The sequence below is a fragment of the Hylobates moloch genome, unplaced genomic scaffold, assembly GCF_009828535.3.
Source record: "Hylobates moloch isolate HMO894 unplaced genomic scaffold, HMol_V3 SCAFFOLD_6, whole genome shotgun sequence".
Classification (NCBI taxonomy): domain Eukaryota; kingdom Metazoa; phylum Chordata; class Mammalia; order Primates; family Hylobatidae; genus Hylobates; species Hylobates moloch.
In genome coordinates this window covers 131,859,987-131,878,508 of record NW_026652281.1, presented here as the reverse complement: position 1 = coordinate 131,878,508, position 18,522 = coordinate 131,859,987, and the positions used below count along the sequence as shown (strand labels likewise).

General features: G+C 47.2%; 2 protein-coding genes across 6 annotated transcripts in view; one reads left to right on the top strand and one right to left on the bottom strand.

Moving 5' to 3' along the window:
• The window catches only part of FAXDC2 (fatty acid hydroxylase domain containing 2), a 31,160-nt gene extending 24,146 nt beyond the window's left edge, over positions 1-7,014 (top strand). For 2 of the 3 annotated variants that reach the window (XM_058440074.1, XM_058440073.1), the window contains exons 7-10: positions 2,401-2,606; positions 3,416-3,521; positions 4,568-4,734; positions 5,525-5,826. In XM_058440074.1, coding sequence (XP_058296057.1) covers positions 2,401-2,606; positions 3,416-3,521; positions 4,568-4,734; positions 5,525-5,681 — 636 coding nt within the window. In that variant the 3' untranslated portion in view covers positions 5,682-5,826. Of the gene's footprint in view, positions 1-2,400; positions 2,607-3,415; positions 3,522-4,567; positions 4,735-5,524 lie in introns of all 3 variants that reach the window. The other variant, XM_032158458.2, reaches the window with a different exon arrangement.
• A 1,373-nt stretch (positions 7,015-8,387) lies between these two features.
• Positions 8,388-18,522, bottom strand: part of LARP1 (La ribonucleoprotein 1, translational regulator) — a 63,496-nt gene continuing 53,361 nt past the window's right edge. For all 3 annotated transcript variants that reach the window (XM_032158454.2, XM_032158456.2, XM_032158455.2), the window contains exons 16-19: positions 17,381-17,525; positions 14,642-14,751; positions 14,363-14,490; positions 8,388-12,095 (exon numbers count right to left, since the gene is read on the bottom strand). In XM_032158454.2, the coding sequence (XP_032014345.1) occupies positions 11,886-12,095; positions 14,363-14,490; positions 14,642-14,751; positions 17,381-17,525 (593 nt within the window). In that variant the 3' untranslated portion in view covers positions 8,388-11,885. The remainder of the gene's footprint in view (positions 12,096-14,362; positions 14,491-14,641; positions 14,752-17,380; positions 17,526-18,522) is intronic.

The window sequence follows — 18,522 nt, the reverse complement described above, 5'->3', positions numbered from 1 at the left end:
CACATGGATACTAATAGAAATTGCCAATTCATGATGTCCAAAAGAGCATTTCTGATCGTCCTGCCAAAGTCTTTACTTACTATCCACAGCCTCCCCAATCTGAGTGGATGGGAATTCCAATCTTCCAGTTTCTCAGGCCAGAAACCTTGGAGTCATTCTTGACTACTCTCTTTTCTTCATACTCCACATCCAATCTATCTGGGAACTCTATTAACTCTATTTCTGAAACAAATTCAGAATCCAGTCACTTCTTACCACTTCTCACCACTTCCATCACTATTACACTGGTCCAATTCACCATCATCTCTTGTCTATATTATTGCTTTTTTTTTTTATTTTTTGAGACGGAGTCTCACTCTGTCACCCAGGCTGGAGTGCAATGGAGCAGTCTCGGCTCACTGCAACCTCCCGGGTTCAAGTGATTCTCCTGCCTCAGCCTCCTGAATAGCTGGGATTACAGGTGCACACTACCATGCCCAGCTAATTTTTGTATTTTTAGTAGAGACAGGGTTTCACCATATTGGTCAGGCTGGTCTCAAACTCCTGACCTCGTGATCTGCCTGCCTTGGCCTCCCAAAGTGCTGGGATTACAGGCGTAAGCCACAGCGCCCAGCCTGCCTTTTTCTTTTGAGATGGAGTCTTGCTCTGTCACCGAGGCTGGAGTGCAGTGGCACGATCTCAGTGGCTCACTACAACCTCCGCCTCCCAGGTTCAAGTGATTCTCCTGCTTCAGCCTCCTGAGTAGCTGGGACTACAAGTGCATGCCACCACACCCAGCTAAGTTTTTGTATTTTTCATAGAGATGAGGTTTCACCGTGTTAGCCAGGATGGTCTCAATCTCCTGACCTCATGATCTGCCCACCTTGGCTTCCCAAAGTGTTGGGATTACAGGCGTGACACAGCGCCTGGCCTTTTTTTTTTCTTTTTTTTTTTTTTAACGAGATTGGGTCTCACCCTCTCACGCAGGCTGGTGTGCCTTAAACTCCTGGGCTTACATGATCCTTCCACCCCAGCCTTCTGAATAGCTGGGACTACAGGTGCACACCACCACATCCAGCTTTTTAAAAAAATTTTGATGGGGTTTCGTGATGTTGCCAAGGCTGCTCTCAAATTCCTGGCCTCAAGTGATCCTCCCACCTCCACCTCCCAAAGTGCTGGGATTACAGGTGTGAGCCACCGTGCCCAGCCTGATATATATGTTTTTATATTTGTTGTGTCTAGTCTACCTTTCTCACTGGAACATAAATTCCATGGGGGCAGGAATCTTTGTTTTGCTCATGCTTTATTTTCAACACCCAGAACACTGAGTGCTACATAGTGGGTGCTCAATAAATATCAGTTAAATAAATAAATGAATAGATGTGATACCCAACCTCTTGGTCAAGGTTTCCAGAAGGTGTAATGGCCTCACCTAACATGTCCTCTCACAACAGGCTGGCGAGACCTGGCCTCGCAATGGGATGGAAGTAAACAAAGAGTGAATTCTGAAATCAGTTAATGCATGCAGCGCCTGGAAAGGCTGGAGGAAGAGGCAGGCCTCAAGCTGGGGACCATTTTGAACCCCTGTCTCGCTTTGGGGCAGAAATCCCTCCAGCTCACAGAGGGAACTTGGAGAAATCCCTTCTAACCAAACAAGTTCATCAGGATCCAGGAAGTAATCTATGGTCACAGGACTGTTCCCTGGAGCCCCAGTGCTCTGACAAAGGGAAGGGTCAAAGGGTTCCTGATTCTGGGGGAAATACTGGCTGCAGTATTGAGGCCAAATGGAGTTTGGACACTTGGGACCAGCTCTGTACAGTGGACCCTGGTGGAAATGCTTGGGCAGGCCCCCATCTTCACAGTATCACTGTGAAAACCAGGAAGTTGGTCAAGAAGCTGGATAAGCAGCTCCTCGGCTTACCTGCCTCTTTGCTCTGGGCCTTCTGCAGTGAGGCTGGACCACGTGAGGAGGCAGATGATCTTGATCTCTGCACTCAATCATGAACAAGGTTCTCTGATGAAGAGGGGCTAAACAGCTGAAATGGGGTATCACTCAGAAAGTCACAGCCTTCTCCAAGCACCATGGAGGCTACCCAAGTTACCTGTAAATACATGGGGCCTGGCCAGAGAAATGGGGAGGGTAGTGGTGATAATGTGCAGAACCAGGAAGAAGGCAGGTTCCGACACAGACTGAAGGCTGCTGAAGTTTCCAAGGACAGGGGTATTACTCACCTGCCTAGCAGCCAGGGCCTTATTCTGCAACGTTTCCAAGCCCAGAGCTGGGTGGCAGTCAGGAGCTACTGGCTGTGTCCCAACATCTCTCCCAGAATCCAACCAGAGTGAGGACTTCCTGTAAGCAGGTCACGGTGGAGCCTACTTCTCACACTCTTGTCCATCTCCCTCCTCCCTTCCCTCGGGCAGGTGGATCCTGTGAAACTGCGCCAATCTATCCGCACAGTTCTTTTCAACCAGTGCGTGATATCTTTCCCCATGGTGGTCTTCCTCTATCCCTTCCTCAAATGGTGGAGAGACCCCTGCCGCCGTGAGCTACCCACCTTCCACTGGTTCCTCCTGGAGCTGGCCATCTTCACGCTGATCGAGGAAGTCTTGTTCTACTATTCACACCGGTGAGCAGGCCCTGCCTGAGGCACAGCTAGCTCCTCATCCTGTCTAGGGCTCACTGATCAACAAGGAAACTGAGGCCAGGTGCAGTGACTCACGCTTGTAATCCCGGCAATTTGGGAGGCTGAGGTGGGCGGATCACTTGAGCCCAGGAGTTTGAGACTAGCCTGGGGAATGTCAGGAGACCCCGTCTCTACAAAAAAATTTAAAAAATTAGCCAGGCATGGTGGTGTGTACTTGTAGTCCCGGCTACTTGGGAGATTGAGGTGGGAGGATCACATGAGCCCGGGAGGTCAGGGCTGTAGTGAGCTGTGATCACACCATCGCACTCCAGCCTGGGCGAAAGAGCAAGACCTTGTCTCAAAGAAAAAAAATAAAAGGAAACAGTCTTCTGCATTGAGTGTAGGCCAGTAAAATACTCCCTGGCCTCAAGTCTCCCATTAAATGGTTAACAGGAAGACCACTAGCTGTCTCATAACTGACAACTTGGGACAACTGAGGAATGAATGTCCAGAAGAGAAAAGGCCTCTCTGATTGTGTGGGAGCCAGGGCAGTTTCCCATCCATTTGCTTATTCAATCCTTTCTGGGCAGCATCCCATTTTACAGCGAATACAACTGGCATAGAGAGGCAAAGCAACCCACTCCCAAACTATGCAGTATAAGGGCTGGGGTTGAAATTTGAAGGCAGGTCTCGGTGTTTTTAACTTTGTTCCATGGATGTAACCCCTAGTTCCTATTTTTGGTTTCTCATGGTCTGGTCGGGGAGGGAGAAAGAGGAATCAGCAGGTTATTAACTATTAACTATTTCCCCAGGCTCCTTCACCACCCAACATTCTACAAGAAAATCCACAAGAAACACCACGAGTGGACAGCTCCCATTGGCGTGATCTCTCTCTATGCCCACCCTATAGAGCATGCGGTGAGCAGAGCTCTACCCTCCCCAGAGCAAAGGGCAGACGGCCCCAACCACCTTCCTGAAGGTCTCCTGCAGAGAACTTAGACCACACTGGCCCTTTTTCTTCCCATTTAAAAATAGCTACCATTTATTGTCAGCCTTCCATATGCCAGGCTATGTTAAGTGCTAACACAGTTGTCTCACTTAATCATCCCAACAACTTTTTTTTTTTCGTTTTGAGACAGGGTCTTGCTCTGTCACCCAGGTTGGAGTACAGTGGTGTGATCATAGCTCACTGCAGCCTCTAACCCCTGGGCTCATGTGATCCTCTAGCTTCAGTCTTCCAAATAGCTGAGACCACACGTGTGCACCACCAAATCTGGATTTTTTTTTTTTTTTTTTTTTTTAGATAGAGTCTCACTGTGTCATCTAGGCTGGAGTGCAATGGCGTGATCTCGGCTCACTGCAATCTCCCACCCCCCCGGGTTCAAGCGATTCTCCTGTCTCAGCCTCCTGAGTAGCTGGGATTACAGGCATGTGCCACCATGCCTGGCTGATTTTTGTATTTTTAGTAGAGACAGGGTTTCACCATGTTGGTCAGGCTGGTCTCAAACTCCTGACCTTGTGATCCACCCACCTTGGCCTCCCAAAGTGCTGGGATTATAGGAGTGAGCCATTGCGCCTGGCCACATCTGGCTAATTTTTAAATTTTTTGTAGAGTCAGGATCCTGCTATTTTGCCCAGGCTGGCTGGAACCCCTGGCCTCAAGTGATCCTCCCACCTCTGCCCCCCAAATTGCTGGGATTACAGGCATGAACCACCACACCTGGCTCCTCCAACAACCTTTTTAATCTTAATTTTGCTAACAAGAAAGTTGAGGCTCAAACTGCATAATTTGTCCCAAGTTACAAAGGTGAATGCCTTCAACAAATCAAAGTCCCGAAACTCTCACCTTCTCCAGATCTGGGTCAAGGAAGTTTGCCTCTGGTACCACCTTGGGGCTAAGTGTACACCCACCTAAGTCCCTTCATCTCCCTGGGCCCTGCCTTCAATCATCCCTCCCCTTGCAGGTCTCCAACATGCTACCGGCCATAGTGGGCCCATTAGTAATGGGCTCCCACTTGTCCTCCATCACCATGTGGTTTTCCTTGGCCCTCATCATCACCACCATCTCCCACTGTGGCTACCACCTTCCCTTCCTGCCTTCGCCTGAATTCCACGACTACCACCATCTCAAGTAAGGACCCTCTCCACACAATGGGTCCCTAGGCAACAACCATCACCCTCCCTCCTTAAGCTTCTGATAGCAGACACTGGTATCTCAGTTTACATGTGAGTGCTAGTTGGGGAAGAGGTCTGATGGTTGGGAAAATAACCACACTGGGATGACCTTACTCTTTTCCTTCTGAAATTGGGTCCTCCTCCAACTGGGGATTTTAAACCTTTATCTGGACTCTGGGCCCTTTGAATAAGCTCTGGACATTCTCTTTAGAAACGTACATATATGCATAAAACTCCTGCAGGCAATCACAAGGAAGTCATATAGTCTCTGAAAGCCCCAGACTTTTTCAAGTGTAGTCTACAAACCTCCTATACCAGAATCACCTGAGATGCTTGTTTAAAATATAGGCTTTTGGATTCCACTCCAAATATGCTGAACTAAGGTATCTGGGGGAGCAGGGCCTGGAAACCTGCATTTTAGTTAAGTGTTCCAGGGGATTCTGATGCTGGTGATCTCATACCTGAAGAAGCCTAGTTCTGCTAGAGATCCTCAGACTGTGGGCATCAGAATCACACAGCAAGCTTTTCAAAGGAAGACTCCAGATACTGCAAATTGCAGGTTTGGAGTGGCCCCCGGAAGGTGCATTGGTAGCAACTCCCCAGCTTATCCTGATGCAGATGGTCAGGATGGTGGTGACAGGTGTGGGGTAGGAGGGCTGAGAAATGTGTGAGGCTGGCACAAATGAAATGGGATCTGCACAGAGGCCTCCAGCATTGGCACTGCAGCGCCATCCTCTCTCTTCTAGGTTCAACCAGTGCTATGGGGTGCTGGGTGTGCTGGACCACCTCCATGGGACTGACACCATGTTCAAGCAGACCAAGGCCTACGAGAGACATGTCCTCCTGCTGGGCTTCACCCCGCTCTCTGAGAGCATCCCAGACTCCCCAAAGAGGATGGAGTGAGAGATGGCCTAAGTGTCATCCTGGCTTTCTCTCAGCCATGGGATGCAGACATGGCTTCCTGATTGCACCTAACAATTTGCCTCCTTCGGCCACACTCCCTAATGATGGCGCCACCAGGGTAGAGGGAAAGTCGGCTTCCCGGAAAAGCAGGGCCAAGGATGAGGCTTTCTCCAAACTACTGCCCTTGATGCCCCTCAGTGGGATCAGGAGTTAGCTTAAGAAAAAGGAAAACAGCTCCCCAGACTGGAGGCTGGTCAGAGGGAGGAGACCCCTGGTCCTCTGCTGTGGAAGGAGAGGGGTTCAGCCCCAGATAACTCCTTTGTGGCCTGGGCAGGATGCAGAGAATGATAAGGCTGAAAGGAGGGGGACTGGAGGCTGCCTGGCTCCAGCGAGAGCTCCTTCTGGGACCAGAGGGTGGGAGGGCCAGGTATCACTTTGCCCCTTCCTGCCCCAAAAGGCTTTCACATACCCTACTCAGGCCAGAGCCAAGACACCCTGGCGAATCGTTATAGGTCTCAATTCATGACATACCAGATGCCAGTCGCCACTTCACCCAACACACACACAAACATACACACACCAAACACTCTGAGTGAGTGGTAAAGGCCCCATTTTAACTCTGGCCCACCGCAAACAAAAGGTTTCCCTCTATGGGGGAGAAAAAAAAAATCCAGGAGCTCCTCCCTGGATTAAAACCAACGAGGTGCAGACCAAACTTTAACACCTTTAGCCTTATGTGGAAACCTAAAACCAACTGCTGAGAAACTGTGAAAAGCCCTTTTACCCACAAGGGGAGGGGTCAAAGTTGCTGCCCTTTGGGGACACCCGAGACCCCTAATTAGCCTATCTGAATGAGGACCAAAGGTTAGAACCCTCTTTCTCCCCGAAGAAAGAGCCTGGAAAAACATGGCCGAGCAAAGGGCAAAATCCTTTCTCCCCTGAATGCTTTACCAGTTTCTCAGCAACATTTATTCAAAATGATTTTTACCAGGAACCTTATCAAAAGCAAAACCACAGCTGCTTGGGTTGAAGTCCCCATCCTGGCCTCCTCTCAGCCACTAGACATGGCCAGGAACCCTGTGGTTCCCAAGAACAATTTAAAGATCCCTCTTTGATTTGAAAGACCACCATTATCATTTTATTAAATTCTTATATATACTTGCACCTTTTCCAACTTTGTTCTCTGAAGAAAAACATCTACTGTAGCTTTATAAAATACCTTAGTATCAGATAGGTCCAAGTCTCCAGGCAGGACTATCAAAATGGAATCCTTCTTCCTATCAGCTCTAGAACCCCAGAGGACTTGCCCAATAGGCCAGCTGAGCACTTACCAGGCAGCATCTCCCTGGCCTTCCAGTCTCGCCTGCCTGTCTCTGGCCTTGGTGGACCTGGCTCCCTCCCTAGGAGGCTTGTGCCCTCAGCTTGAATACAGCTCCTGGTGCATCAAAGCTGTAAGTTCTCAGCTGCTGGCCTGCACCCATCACCTCTTCCTACAAATAAACATTTGGAAAAAAGTCCATCTTCAGTATGCTTAAAGAGAAGGGCAGGAGATAAGGAGAAAGAACAGATACGATTTTTTCCCCTTTAAGGCCTTTAGATTTTGAGGTACTGTAAGGGGCCTAGAGGGACAAAAGGCTGTCATTCCCTCTTCCATTTGGCAGGCAGGTGATCAGTCCTTGGCAGAAGGGCCCAGCCCTATCCTTTTCTGTATCAAACAAAATCCTTGAGGTTGGTATCCAAGTTAAGGCTGAAAAAAGGCCTTAAATTCCCAGTAAAGAACGTGAAAGCAAGCATGTAAAATAAACTTGTCTTCATGAATTCCAGTGGATAGATTTTTTTTGAAGGGGGGTGTCTACTACAAGACTTCTAACACTTCAGACGTAGCATTTGGAAGCTCAGGCTGTGAAATTAAGCTTCCGTGAGCATTCCTAATGATAACGTGTGAAAGTACGGTTCAATTAATTCATCTTTCTGTTCTCAAAGTACCAATCTGTCTGCATCAGCCCTGCACACTATCTCCTGAACTTTCCTTTGGCCTGTGGAGGTCACTGGTGGTACTGAAGTACCTGCCCACCTCAAGAACAGTGAAAAAGAACTCTCTAGAAAAACCACTTACCCAAGCCAGGTATGGGAGACAGTCGTCAGATGAACACGTAAATAAGGCCATGCCCCATTTTTAGTTTTGTAATTTATACAGGGAATGGGGGACTCATGGTTCCATCCGTCCCCAGCATCACATCTCAGGGCTCAGGGGCTGACCAGGATTCCGTAAGGCCACATGGTGCTGGATCATTCCTCCTTCACCTCTGTGGAAAAGTCTGTTCATAGAGGGGTTGTGGCCACCCTCCATAAGGAGCCTCAGCAACCTTTTTCTTCTTGGCTGTCTCACAACACAATGCAGGACACAGCCAGGGGATGGAAAACTTGGAAGCTGACAAGTGCGCTGAAATCCTGGCATTATGCTGGACTGCTGTTTTGTGGCACTGGCTATGACTGTCACGTCTCACTTAAGACACAGGGTGGACATGAACTCAAGGCTTGTAGAAGCCCCTGCCTTAGGGAGACTCCTCGAAGCCCAATGGCAGAACTCCTGCCGAGGTTTCATGTACACATTGAGTGCAGAGTTCCTCCGGATCTGGGGGAACCCTACCAGAAACCCATCTTTCACACCCAATAGCAGTACCCTAGATGGAAGACCAGCCAGTATTTTGCCTTTTCAAGTGTTTATTTTTATACATTTTTTTGTATTAAAAAGAAAAGCATAATTACCACAAATTACAAAGGACTAAAGCAGGACTAGAATAATGAATGAATCACTTCAGCCTGGAAAGCAGATACTCTCAATAATATTAATGTTATAATACAAGCTCATTCAAGTATTTTACATTTTTTTGTCCTTTTAAATATGATATCCTAGCACATAGTAAAGATAATGTACTACGAGCGTAAGGTGGAACCTTCTCCGCAAAGCCAGATGACAAGTTTTCCTCTCCAGTGAGAAATGGGCTCCAAGTTCTTATCTTCTCTGCCATCAGCATGGCTGAAGGGGGAGAGGGTGGGTGTTAGGGAAAATCCAGGGACCCTTCCACACAGGAGGTATTCTGGGGTTCCATTCAGGAGGGTGCCAGATAATTCAGATCACTCTACCCAGGCTTTTTTGGCAAAAAAACAACCCTCACCCTCCGTAACTAGTCATCTTCCTTGTCCCTCCTCCTCACTTCCCTTCCAGGGCCTTCTAAGCAGCTTACTTTCTTTTGTAAAATCAATCACCAGGAAAGGGAAAAAAAAAAAAAAAAAAAAAAAAAAGAGCTACAATGGAACAAAACAAAAACACTTAACAACTTTGACATAGGGGCTCAGCACCTCTATCTGAGCCCCAGGGGTCCAGGCTGGGGCAGGGCTGGATGGCCCTTCTCTACTGGTAGTGCCTTTGCTCCCAGGTGCAGGAAGAGGGCTAAAGAGAAACCTGCCCCTTAACAGGGCTGAGGCACACAGACCTGCTGATGTCTGATGCCCAGAGGTTATGTTGGCATGGACCAACCTTGGAAGGGACAGGATGAACAGAGGGATCTGGGCAGGCTGTTGCTTTATCTCAGGTCTTGGATCCCCATGGGACGATGGTGGGTGTGAAGTGGTTAGCCCTGATGGCCCCTGCCACTTCTGGCATGCTTGTCACAGATACATCGGTCCTAAATTCAAGTGTCTTCAGAAAGTGAAGATGTAAACTACTCTTTGCAACATTAACTCCTAACATGTTACCAAAAAAAAAAAAAAAAAAAAAAGGAAAAAAAGAAAAGCTCCCCTACCAACCACCAGCCTATGTTGAGATGAAGTCCTCACCTCCCTGCCCCAAGGGGCTTCCTTTCAGGGATGTCTGTGAAGAAGATGGCAGCCCCCTGGCCTGGGAGTAAACTCTAGGTAATAACAGCCTTTCCCCACACCCTAAGGCTTCCTTGTGCCCCAAACCAGCAGAGGAAAAACACTGAGGTTTCTGTGGTGCTGGATACAGTACAGGGCTGCATGACCTGAAGGAAAAAAAGGAAAGGAGAAGGGCGTCCAGGAATCCAGTGTCTGGTACAATGTGGGGCAGGCACCAGACTGGGCAGGGAAAGGCCTCAGATAACACCATCATAGCAGAGACCAGACGCTCATCCTTGGTTTGAGACATGAAGTCACAGGAACTGAGATGGGCTTCCCACATACCAACCACTGGGAGAGCAAAGGTGGGGAAGGGCACAGGCTAAAAATTAACAAGGTGCCCAAGGTAAAGGGCAAGCCCTTGTCAGCCTGGGATACTGTCTCCTACTCCCAACCTTTGGGCCCAACAGAGGAACTAGTTGAAAAGGAGGGCCAAAGACATTGCAGTAAGTAAGCAACAGGACCATGAACTCCATGTTGCCCAGATCCCACTGAGAGTGAACGTGCAGTCATGCCCATACCCGACACACATCCCAGTCCATGTGGGTCAGTCCTTCATCACCCTCCCTGCCTTCTGACAACAGCAGACTCCAGCCATTCCATTGTCATTCACAGCCCAACCCAAGCAGTCAGTGGCTGAAGAAGAGAATCAGGTATACTCTATGTCCACATATACCTTCCTGCCACAGGGCTTCACCAACTGGCAGGATTCCCCCCAGCCCCCAACTCCTCCTCATCCCTTGTTCCCAGGCGGGTCAATTGGAGAGTGAGCAGAGATGGAGGGCTTGCAGAAGGGTATGCAAGATGGGAAGACTCCACCAGACCTTAGGAAGAGAATGGCATCTTTCTCCACCTTTTAAGAGAGACAGAGCCTCCCTGAGGTCTCAGAGATTTTTCAGGGCAACACAAGAAACGTTTCCAAGCCTCAGCTGCAGGTGTTCACCTTTCCACTCTGGGGTGTGGGGAGACGGTCAAGCTGAGGACAAGTGTGTTCCAGATGCAGGCCAACTCTGTTCTCCAACAGTTTGAAACAACTTGGCCTTGGGGTTCCAAGGGCAGGATGAAGGGTGTCACGGCAGGACGGGGCCTGGCGTGAGGCAACAGCAAGCAGAGCGAGGACACAACAGTGGCAGCAGTGTACAGACACAGGACGTCAGCTTCAAACGATGCAACAGCAGGGATATCTTGGGCACGGCTCTGATTCGAGCCACTCCCAACTCTCTTGCCTCCAGGATGGAGGCACTGTACATGCAACAGTCCAGAGAAAGATTCTAGCCAGTCCAAGCCCAGGCACATCCAGAGAAGGTGGGAGCTCTTCGGGTTGACTCCACCGAGGAAAACAGGCATTTGGGTATTTCAGATTCCCGCTCCACAATAAGGCAACTTTTAAAAAAATATTATTTCCAAAAACAAAACGAAAATTCCAAGGGGAGGGGAAAGACATCACTTCCTGTGGATTAGGTGGGGGTTTGCTGATTTTTTTTTTTTTTTTTGGTCTTTTATGGTCGATTTTGTCTTTTTTTTTTCCCCATTTCTCAAGGATGGAAAGGTCAGAGAAAAATAAAATAAATCATCTTTCAATAGTCTTTCCTGGTAAAAGCAGCGTCTCTCTGGGCTGGGGAGTAAAGGGTTTGGGGCAAGGGGAGTGGGGAGAGGCTGAAACCTTCCCCCAAACCCCAGTTTTAGATCCTTTGGTTTCCTTCTCCCAGAAGATGGCAGAAGGGCATGGTGGGAACAGCAGGGAGAAAACATGGTGATGACAAACCCCAGATGATCAAGGGGCTGATGCTCCTGGGGCCCAGAGGTACCACCAGAGCCTTCTATGGGACAGTGCTGGGCAATGGGGGGCCCGCAGGGCCTTCTTGTGGGCTGCATAGTTGGCTTGAGGGGGAGCAGGAGGTTAGGGGTGGGGACCAGGGTTGCAGCCTACTAGCCACGGGCAGGGCTGCAGAGTGATTTTGGTAATCCAGATGAACTATCAATAATTTAAAACTTGATATATATATATGTATATATATATATAAAAATCTCCCCCCTTTCCCTCCCCCCTTAGAAGAAGCTAAGATGTCAAGAGTCATGGAGGAGGGGGAAGGGGATGTAGAGGCTCCTGCCTAGGGGTACCTCTGATAGCCCAAATAGTGTACACATTGCTACTCAGCACAAAGGCCTATCCTAGTAACTCCAGGCCTGTCCCTTCATTGTCCCCTTTCCTGGGACTGGGCACCCCCATGGACTCTTACCCACCCTACCCCTTTTCCCCCTCAAGCCCCAGGGCTAAGGAGCTTTTCACTTTCCCGAAGTCTGTGTGTTCGAGTGCTGGCTTGTCCATTTGGCATCTTCCCGGACGGGCTGGCCGGTGGGTGGTGTAGGGGGTTGGCTGATCACGGCAGCAGGCCTGCTGGAAGACTGGGAGGGGCACCGCTTCCTGCCCTCACCGCCGCCACCTCCTGCTACCACTGAGTGTCGCTTGTGGTTGCCCTCCTCACCCATGGGGGGCTGCAACAGAGGAAGGAGTCACAGGTGATCGGGGGCACTATCTACGCCCTCTTCCTTGCCAGGCCGGTCTAGACACTTCCTACTTTCTACCTCCAAATATAGAAAATGAATGGGTTTAACCTTAAAAATAAATTATCAGTTATTAAGCGTTTCTCCATGCCAAGCCTTGTGCTGTTTTATGCACACTTTCTCATGGGGTCAGCATCACCCTTTGATGTGGACCCATGGACATCCGATTTTATAGATGAGGAAACTGAAGCACAAAAAAGTAACTTCCCCAGGGTCTCATAGTTGGTAACCGATAGACAAAATTTAGGTCTATCTGCCCCAAAAGGCCAGGCTTTTATCCAATCTCATTTCTGCTTCCCTTCCAAGAAGGGATCTCTTGCTCAGAAATGTAGAATGTGGCATGCGGTATGCTGCAATGTCTCAGCTCAGAAGGCCCAGATCCTTCTGGGGATCACCTCATTCTCTTCAAGGTCCAGAGGATCCTGAACTAAGACTGAGACCATGCTCCAGACTGGCCTTACCACTAACAAACGTCTTATAACCCCGAAGACAGATGTTTCCTTCCCATTTTGGGAACCAAAACTGAGTCCTTGTTCCACCCTAATAGGTCTACTTATCACAAAGGTTCTCTGTAACTTGTACCCTGCTCCCCTCCCCTCGCCTCCCCAAGGGTGGAAATGCTTAAGAATGAAAGAAAACAGATTTGTCTTTATATTGAGAGACCTGAGTGGCTCTGCCATTATGTCACTGGATGGCCACGAACCTCAGTTAACCTGTCTAGTAAGTCCTGTCTGTGTTACCACATAAGGGTTAAATAAGGTCAATGTAAAGTACCTGGCACATAATAAACACTCAATGGCAGTTTTAAAATAATAAATGTGATATGATTTGGCTGTATCTCCACCCAAATCTCAATCTTGAATTGTAGTTCCCATAATCCCCACATGTCGTGGGAGGGACCAGGTGGAGATAATTGCATCATGGGGGCAGTTTCCCCTATCTTGTTCTCGTGATAGTGAGTGAGTTCTCCCAAGATCTGATGGTCTTATAAGGGGCTTTTGGGCCAGGCGCGGTGGCTCATGCCTGTCATCCCAGTACTTTGGGAGGCCAAGGTGGGTGGATCACAAGGTCAGGAGTTTGAGACCAGCCTGGCCAACATGGTGAAACCCCATCTCTACTAAAAATACAAAAATCAACCAGGTGTGGTGGCACATGCCTATAATCCCAGCTACTCAGGAGGCTAAGGCAGGAGAATCATTTGAACTCGGGAGGCGGAGGTTGCAGTGAGCCAAGATCGTGCCACTGCACTCTAGCCTGGGTGACAGAGCAAGACTCTGTCTCAAAAAAAAAAAAAAAAAAGAAAAAAGAAAAAAGGTGGGAGGGCGGGGGGCGGGGGGGCTTTTACTCCCCTTTGCTCTGCACTTCTCCTTGCTGCCACCATGTGAAGAAGGATGTATTTGCTTCCCCTTCTGCCAAGATTTTAAGTTTCCTGAGGCCTCCCTGGCCATGCAGAACTGAGTCAATTAAACCTCTTTCCTTTATAAATTACCCAGTCTCAGGTATGTCTTTATTAGCAGAGTGAGAACAGACTAATACAAAATGTAAGGGCTAGTATTGTCATTTACTTGCATTTGCCTTTTTGCTAAAAGGTTTGAAGGGAATAAGACAAACAGACATCTCTACTACATTATAAACTCTCAGAAGGAAAAACTGAGCCTCTTTCCCTTATCTCTAAAGCACCAAGCACAGAGACATCCAATCAGTATCTGCTGAATCAATTAAATCACTCCAACTTCCCTTGATATACCCAGCAGTAATAACCCAGCCCTGCCACTGGATGTCACCATTGAGGCACTGCTCCAAGAACATGAGAGACCTGGGCATTAATTTATAAACTGGGGTTGGAATTGGCTTTTTCCAGAAAGAACAAATGTGTGTATCTTGGATACCCATCCTGATCAACTAGTAGTGGCTAACTTGGGCACAGTAGCAAGGAGGATGGTGAGATAGGAGAGAAAGAGCATTAAGATGGTACCACAGAAGGGGGAAGCAGGAATAACCATACAACTATCTCCAAATAGCCTTCATTGGCCACTCAGTCACCATTTTAAAGGTGAAAAAACTAAAGCCCAAATTATGGGGAGCAGGGAGAGGGGTTCCTGGGCTAGGGGCACAGCTGGACCAGAATCCAAGTATCCTGATTCCTGGTCCAGTTTTCTTTCCAGGACAAGCAGAGTTAGAGAAAGAGTTTCACTTACATCTACTCGGAAGTCTTCAAGACGTCGGAATTTGCCGAGGTATTCTTGCAGTTTGGGGTCAATGTCCAAATTTTTGGCTTTGGAATATTTCAAGAAGGCCCAGAACTTCTCCAGCCCATACAGTTGGCCTGTAGGGAGAGGTACAGAAAAGCTGAGCTGGTGAGGATAAAGAAGCTCAGAGAGGGAGGTGTTGTGTAATACACAGAAAGACCCAGGTCGAACTGGGGAAGAGGAGGCCTACATGACCAGGCCTCACTCAGATCCAACTCTGGCTCTTACCAGCTTCATAGTCCTTCACCGTTTCCTCCTGAAAATCCTTGAATATGTCCAGCCGGAATTTCTTTTCCAGGCCATAACTGTAGTATCGAAAAAGGCACTCCAAACCATATCTGTAGAACACAAGTCAGTGAAATCAGGGCAGTTTCTTCATCTGTAAAACGGGAAATGTGCCTGCATAACAGAGGAACTATGAAACAGTTTAAACTACGTGTTATTTCTGTATTGAAAAAACATACACGCTTTAAGAATGCTAGTCTAAGTGGGTCCAGCATAAAATGTTCAGAGCTTTCCTGGGGTCAACGAACTCTGTCCCCCTGCCACAGACATTTGTTTACTCTTATTCTTTTAAGAAGTATCTACCGTTGCTTTCTGCTACAATAACAGAGTAAACAGAGTTGAGTAGTTACGACAAAGACCTTATGGCCAACAAAGCCTAAAGTATTTACTGACTCTTTCCAGAAAAAGTTGGCCAATCCCTGGTATAACTCTGCAAAGCCATTTGACCATGCCAATTAGTAGGTTCATTTATCTGACTCAGAAATTTCACTTCAAGGAACACATGCAGCCAGGCGCTGTGGCTCATGTCTATAATCCCAGCACTCTGGGAGGCCAAGGCCAAGGCACGCAGATCACTTGAGGTCTGGAGTTCAAGACCAGCATGGCCAACATGGTGAAACCCCATCTCTACCAAAATAAAAAAAATTAGCCAGGTGTGGTGGGTGCCTGTAATCTCAGCTACTCAGGAGGCTGAGGCAGAAGAATCGCTTGAACCTGGAAGGTGGAGGTTACAGTGAGCCAAGATTGCGCCACTGCACTCCAGCCTAGGTGACAGAGTGAGACTCGTCTCCAAAAAACAAACAAACAAAAAACAACAACAACACATGCCAATAGATTTAGATCTTCTTTTTTTTTTTTTGGAGACAGAGTCTCACTCAGTCACCCAGGCTGGAGTGCGGTAGCACGATCTTGGCTCACTGCAACCTCCACCTCCTGGGTTCAAGCCATTCTTCTGGCTCAGCCTCCCGTGTAGCTGGGACTACAGGCATGTGCCACCACACCCAACTAATTTGTGTATTTTTAGTAGAGACGGGGCTTCACCATGTTGGCCAGGCTGGTCCCAAACTCCTGACCTCAAGTGATCCACCTGCCTTGTGCTCCCAAAGTGCTGGGATTACAGGTGTGAGCCACAGCACCCAGTCCAGATTTAGATCTTAACAGATGTACAAAACTGTTTACAGCAGCATTAATTAAGCAAAATACAAATGTCAACGAATAGAGATGCAATTAAGAAAAATCATGGCAAATCTATACAATGGAGTAATATAAGCTATTAGAAATTAATAGTAAGGCCGGGCGCGGTGGCTCACGCCTGTAATCCCAGCACTCTGGCAGGCCGAGGCAGGCGGATCACAAGGTCAGGAGATCGAGACCATCCTGGCTAACACAGTGAAACCTCGTCTCTACTAAAAATAAAAATTAGCCGGGCGTGGTAGCAGGTGCCTGTAGTCCCAGCTACTTGGGAGGCTGAGGCGGGAGAATGGCGTGAACCCGGAAGGTGGAGGTTGCAGTGAGGCGAGATCGCGCCACTGCACTCTAGCCTGGGTGACAGAGCGAGACTCCATCTCAAAAAAAAAAAAAAAAAAGAAAAGAATAAAAAAAGAAATGGTATAAATGTATACTTAAGGATACTGAAGAATGCTTACAATGTATTATCAAATGGAAAAGACATGTTTGAACATATTAGACGTAGAATGATCCCATGAGTCCATTTTTGTAAACAAATATGTAAATTTAAAACTACACATGCATACAAAGTCTGGAAGAGCACACACTTTATAGGATGAGCTAAATACATTAAATATGCCAAGAAGAAACTAGGAAGCCTGATGGCAAAACAACACTTGCTGTCTCCAGAATGATGGATGTTTTCATCAGCTTTTCCAAACTTGTCTTTTTTCATGTAGTTTACAGAGAGCACATTTTACATTGAAAATTGAGGAGGGGGTGGGGGCATGGAGAGGTCTTTTATTTATTTATTTATTTTTTTAAATAGAAACAGGGTCATGCTATGGCAGAACGATTGCTTGAGCCCAGGCTGGTCTTGAACTCCTGCCTTGGCTTCCCGAAGCGCTGGAATTATAGGCGTGAGCCACCCAGCCAGGAAAAAAGGACTCAAGGTTTTTTTTAATAGCAAAATATTGGAAACAACCTAAGTATCCACTAATAGGAGATTGACTAAATAAATCATGGTACATCCATATAAGACCATGTTACAGCCCGTAAAAAAAGAACAAAGTTAATTAAGTAAAGCTATAGAATGATCTCCAAAATATAGTATTAAACAAAAACAAATGCAAGGTGCAAAAAAATATTATTACGTAGGCTAGCTTTTGTATAAACAAAAGGAGTGGTGGTGGCATGGGAGACTACACAAGTATCTACTTACTTACATAGGGTCCTTTATAAAGGACCCACAAGATTCTAATACTGGTTGCCTGTGGGGAAAGACACCAGATGGGTGGGGGACAGGGATGAGACGACTCTTCATTATACAACCTTTTAAAATGTTTGAAATTTGAACCATGTGAATATACTGATCATTTAAAAACAAATTTTTCATCAAGTATATGAATGAAAATATGCAAGGAATTTCCAACTACAGTTCTGGAAGCAGACCAGCTAGGGATCCCACATCATCCCTAAGCACCAGCCAAAGTCCCCCACCCCAAACCTGCTCACCTGTAGCCTTCTTTGGCGTCCTCCAGAGCCAGCTGCTTGAACTCCTCATACATCTTTTTGTTGAAGTGATCTCGGAGGAAGAAGGACCAGAAGCGGAAGAGTGTGTTCATCTCCTGAGACTGGCCAATGCCCAAGCGTTTCCGCTCTGATGGGAAAGAAAGGAGGAAAGACATGTCTCAGGTTCAGGCTGCCCTTGCTTCAGGGACAAAGGATCCTGGAACTTAAGACTTGGTCCTTTCTCCTGTACTTCCAAATCCCCTCACTCATCATCTGCCACTCAGTCATTCAGCACATAATTTACTGAGCACTAACCACTCTGCCCCAGGCCCTGATGCTGGGAGCTGGGCCTGTACTTTTCCAGGAGCAGGTGGCAGCAGCTTCTGAACCAGGCTGGCAGGGTAGCTCTTCACCTCAACTGGTACTACTTTCAAGTGCCGTAGAGACAAGGCATGAACAAATTGTTTGTAAATTCTAACGAACTGTATTTAGGTCATTACCAATATTTACCTCAAGAGTCAATATTCACAAGTACAAAATAGTAATATCAAAAAATACACAACACCAAAAGCACAAGCAACAAAACAAGAGAAAATGAGTATCATTAAAAAGAAAAAATTTTGTGCATCAAAAAAGTGAAAAGATACCCCATAGAATCAGAGAAAATATTTGCAAATCATGTATTTGATAAAGGAATTCCTACAACTTAATAATTAAGAAAATAATCCAGTTAAAAAAGGATCTTGGCTGGGCAAGGTTACTCATGTCTGTAATTCCAGCACTCTGTGAGGCTGAGGAGGGAGGACTGCTTAAGGCCAGGAGTTCAAGACCACCATGGTCAACATAGTGAGACCCCTGTCTCTACAGAAAACTTTTAGTAATTAGATAGGTATGGTGGCACATGCCTGTAGTCCCAGCTACTCAGGAGGCTGAGGCAGGAGGATTGCTTGAGCCCAACAGTTCGAGACTGCAGTGGGCTATAATTGAGTCACTACATTCCAGCCTGGGTGACAGAGCAAAATGCTGTCTCAAAAATAATGTTAAATAATAAAAATAAATAAAAATAGACAATAACAAGTGTTGGAAGGATGTGAAAAACCAGAAGCCTCAGATATTGCTTTTAGAAATATAAAATGAAAATTTTA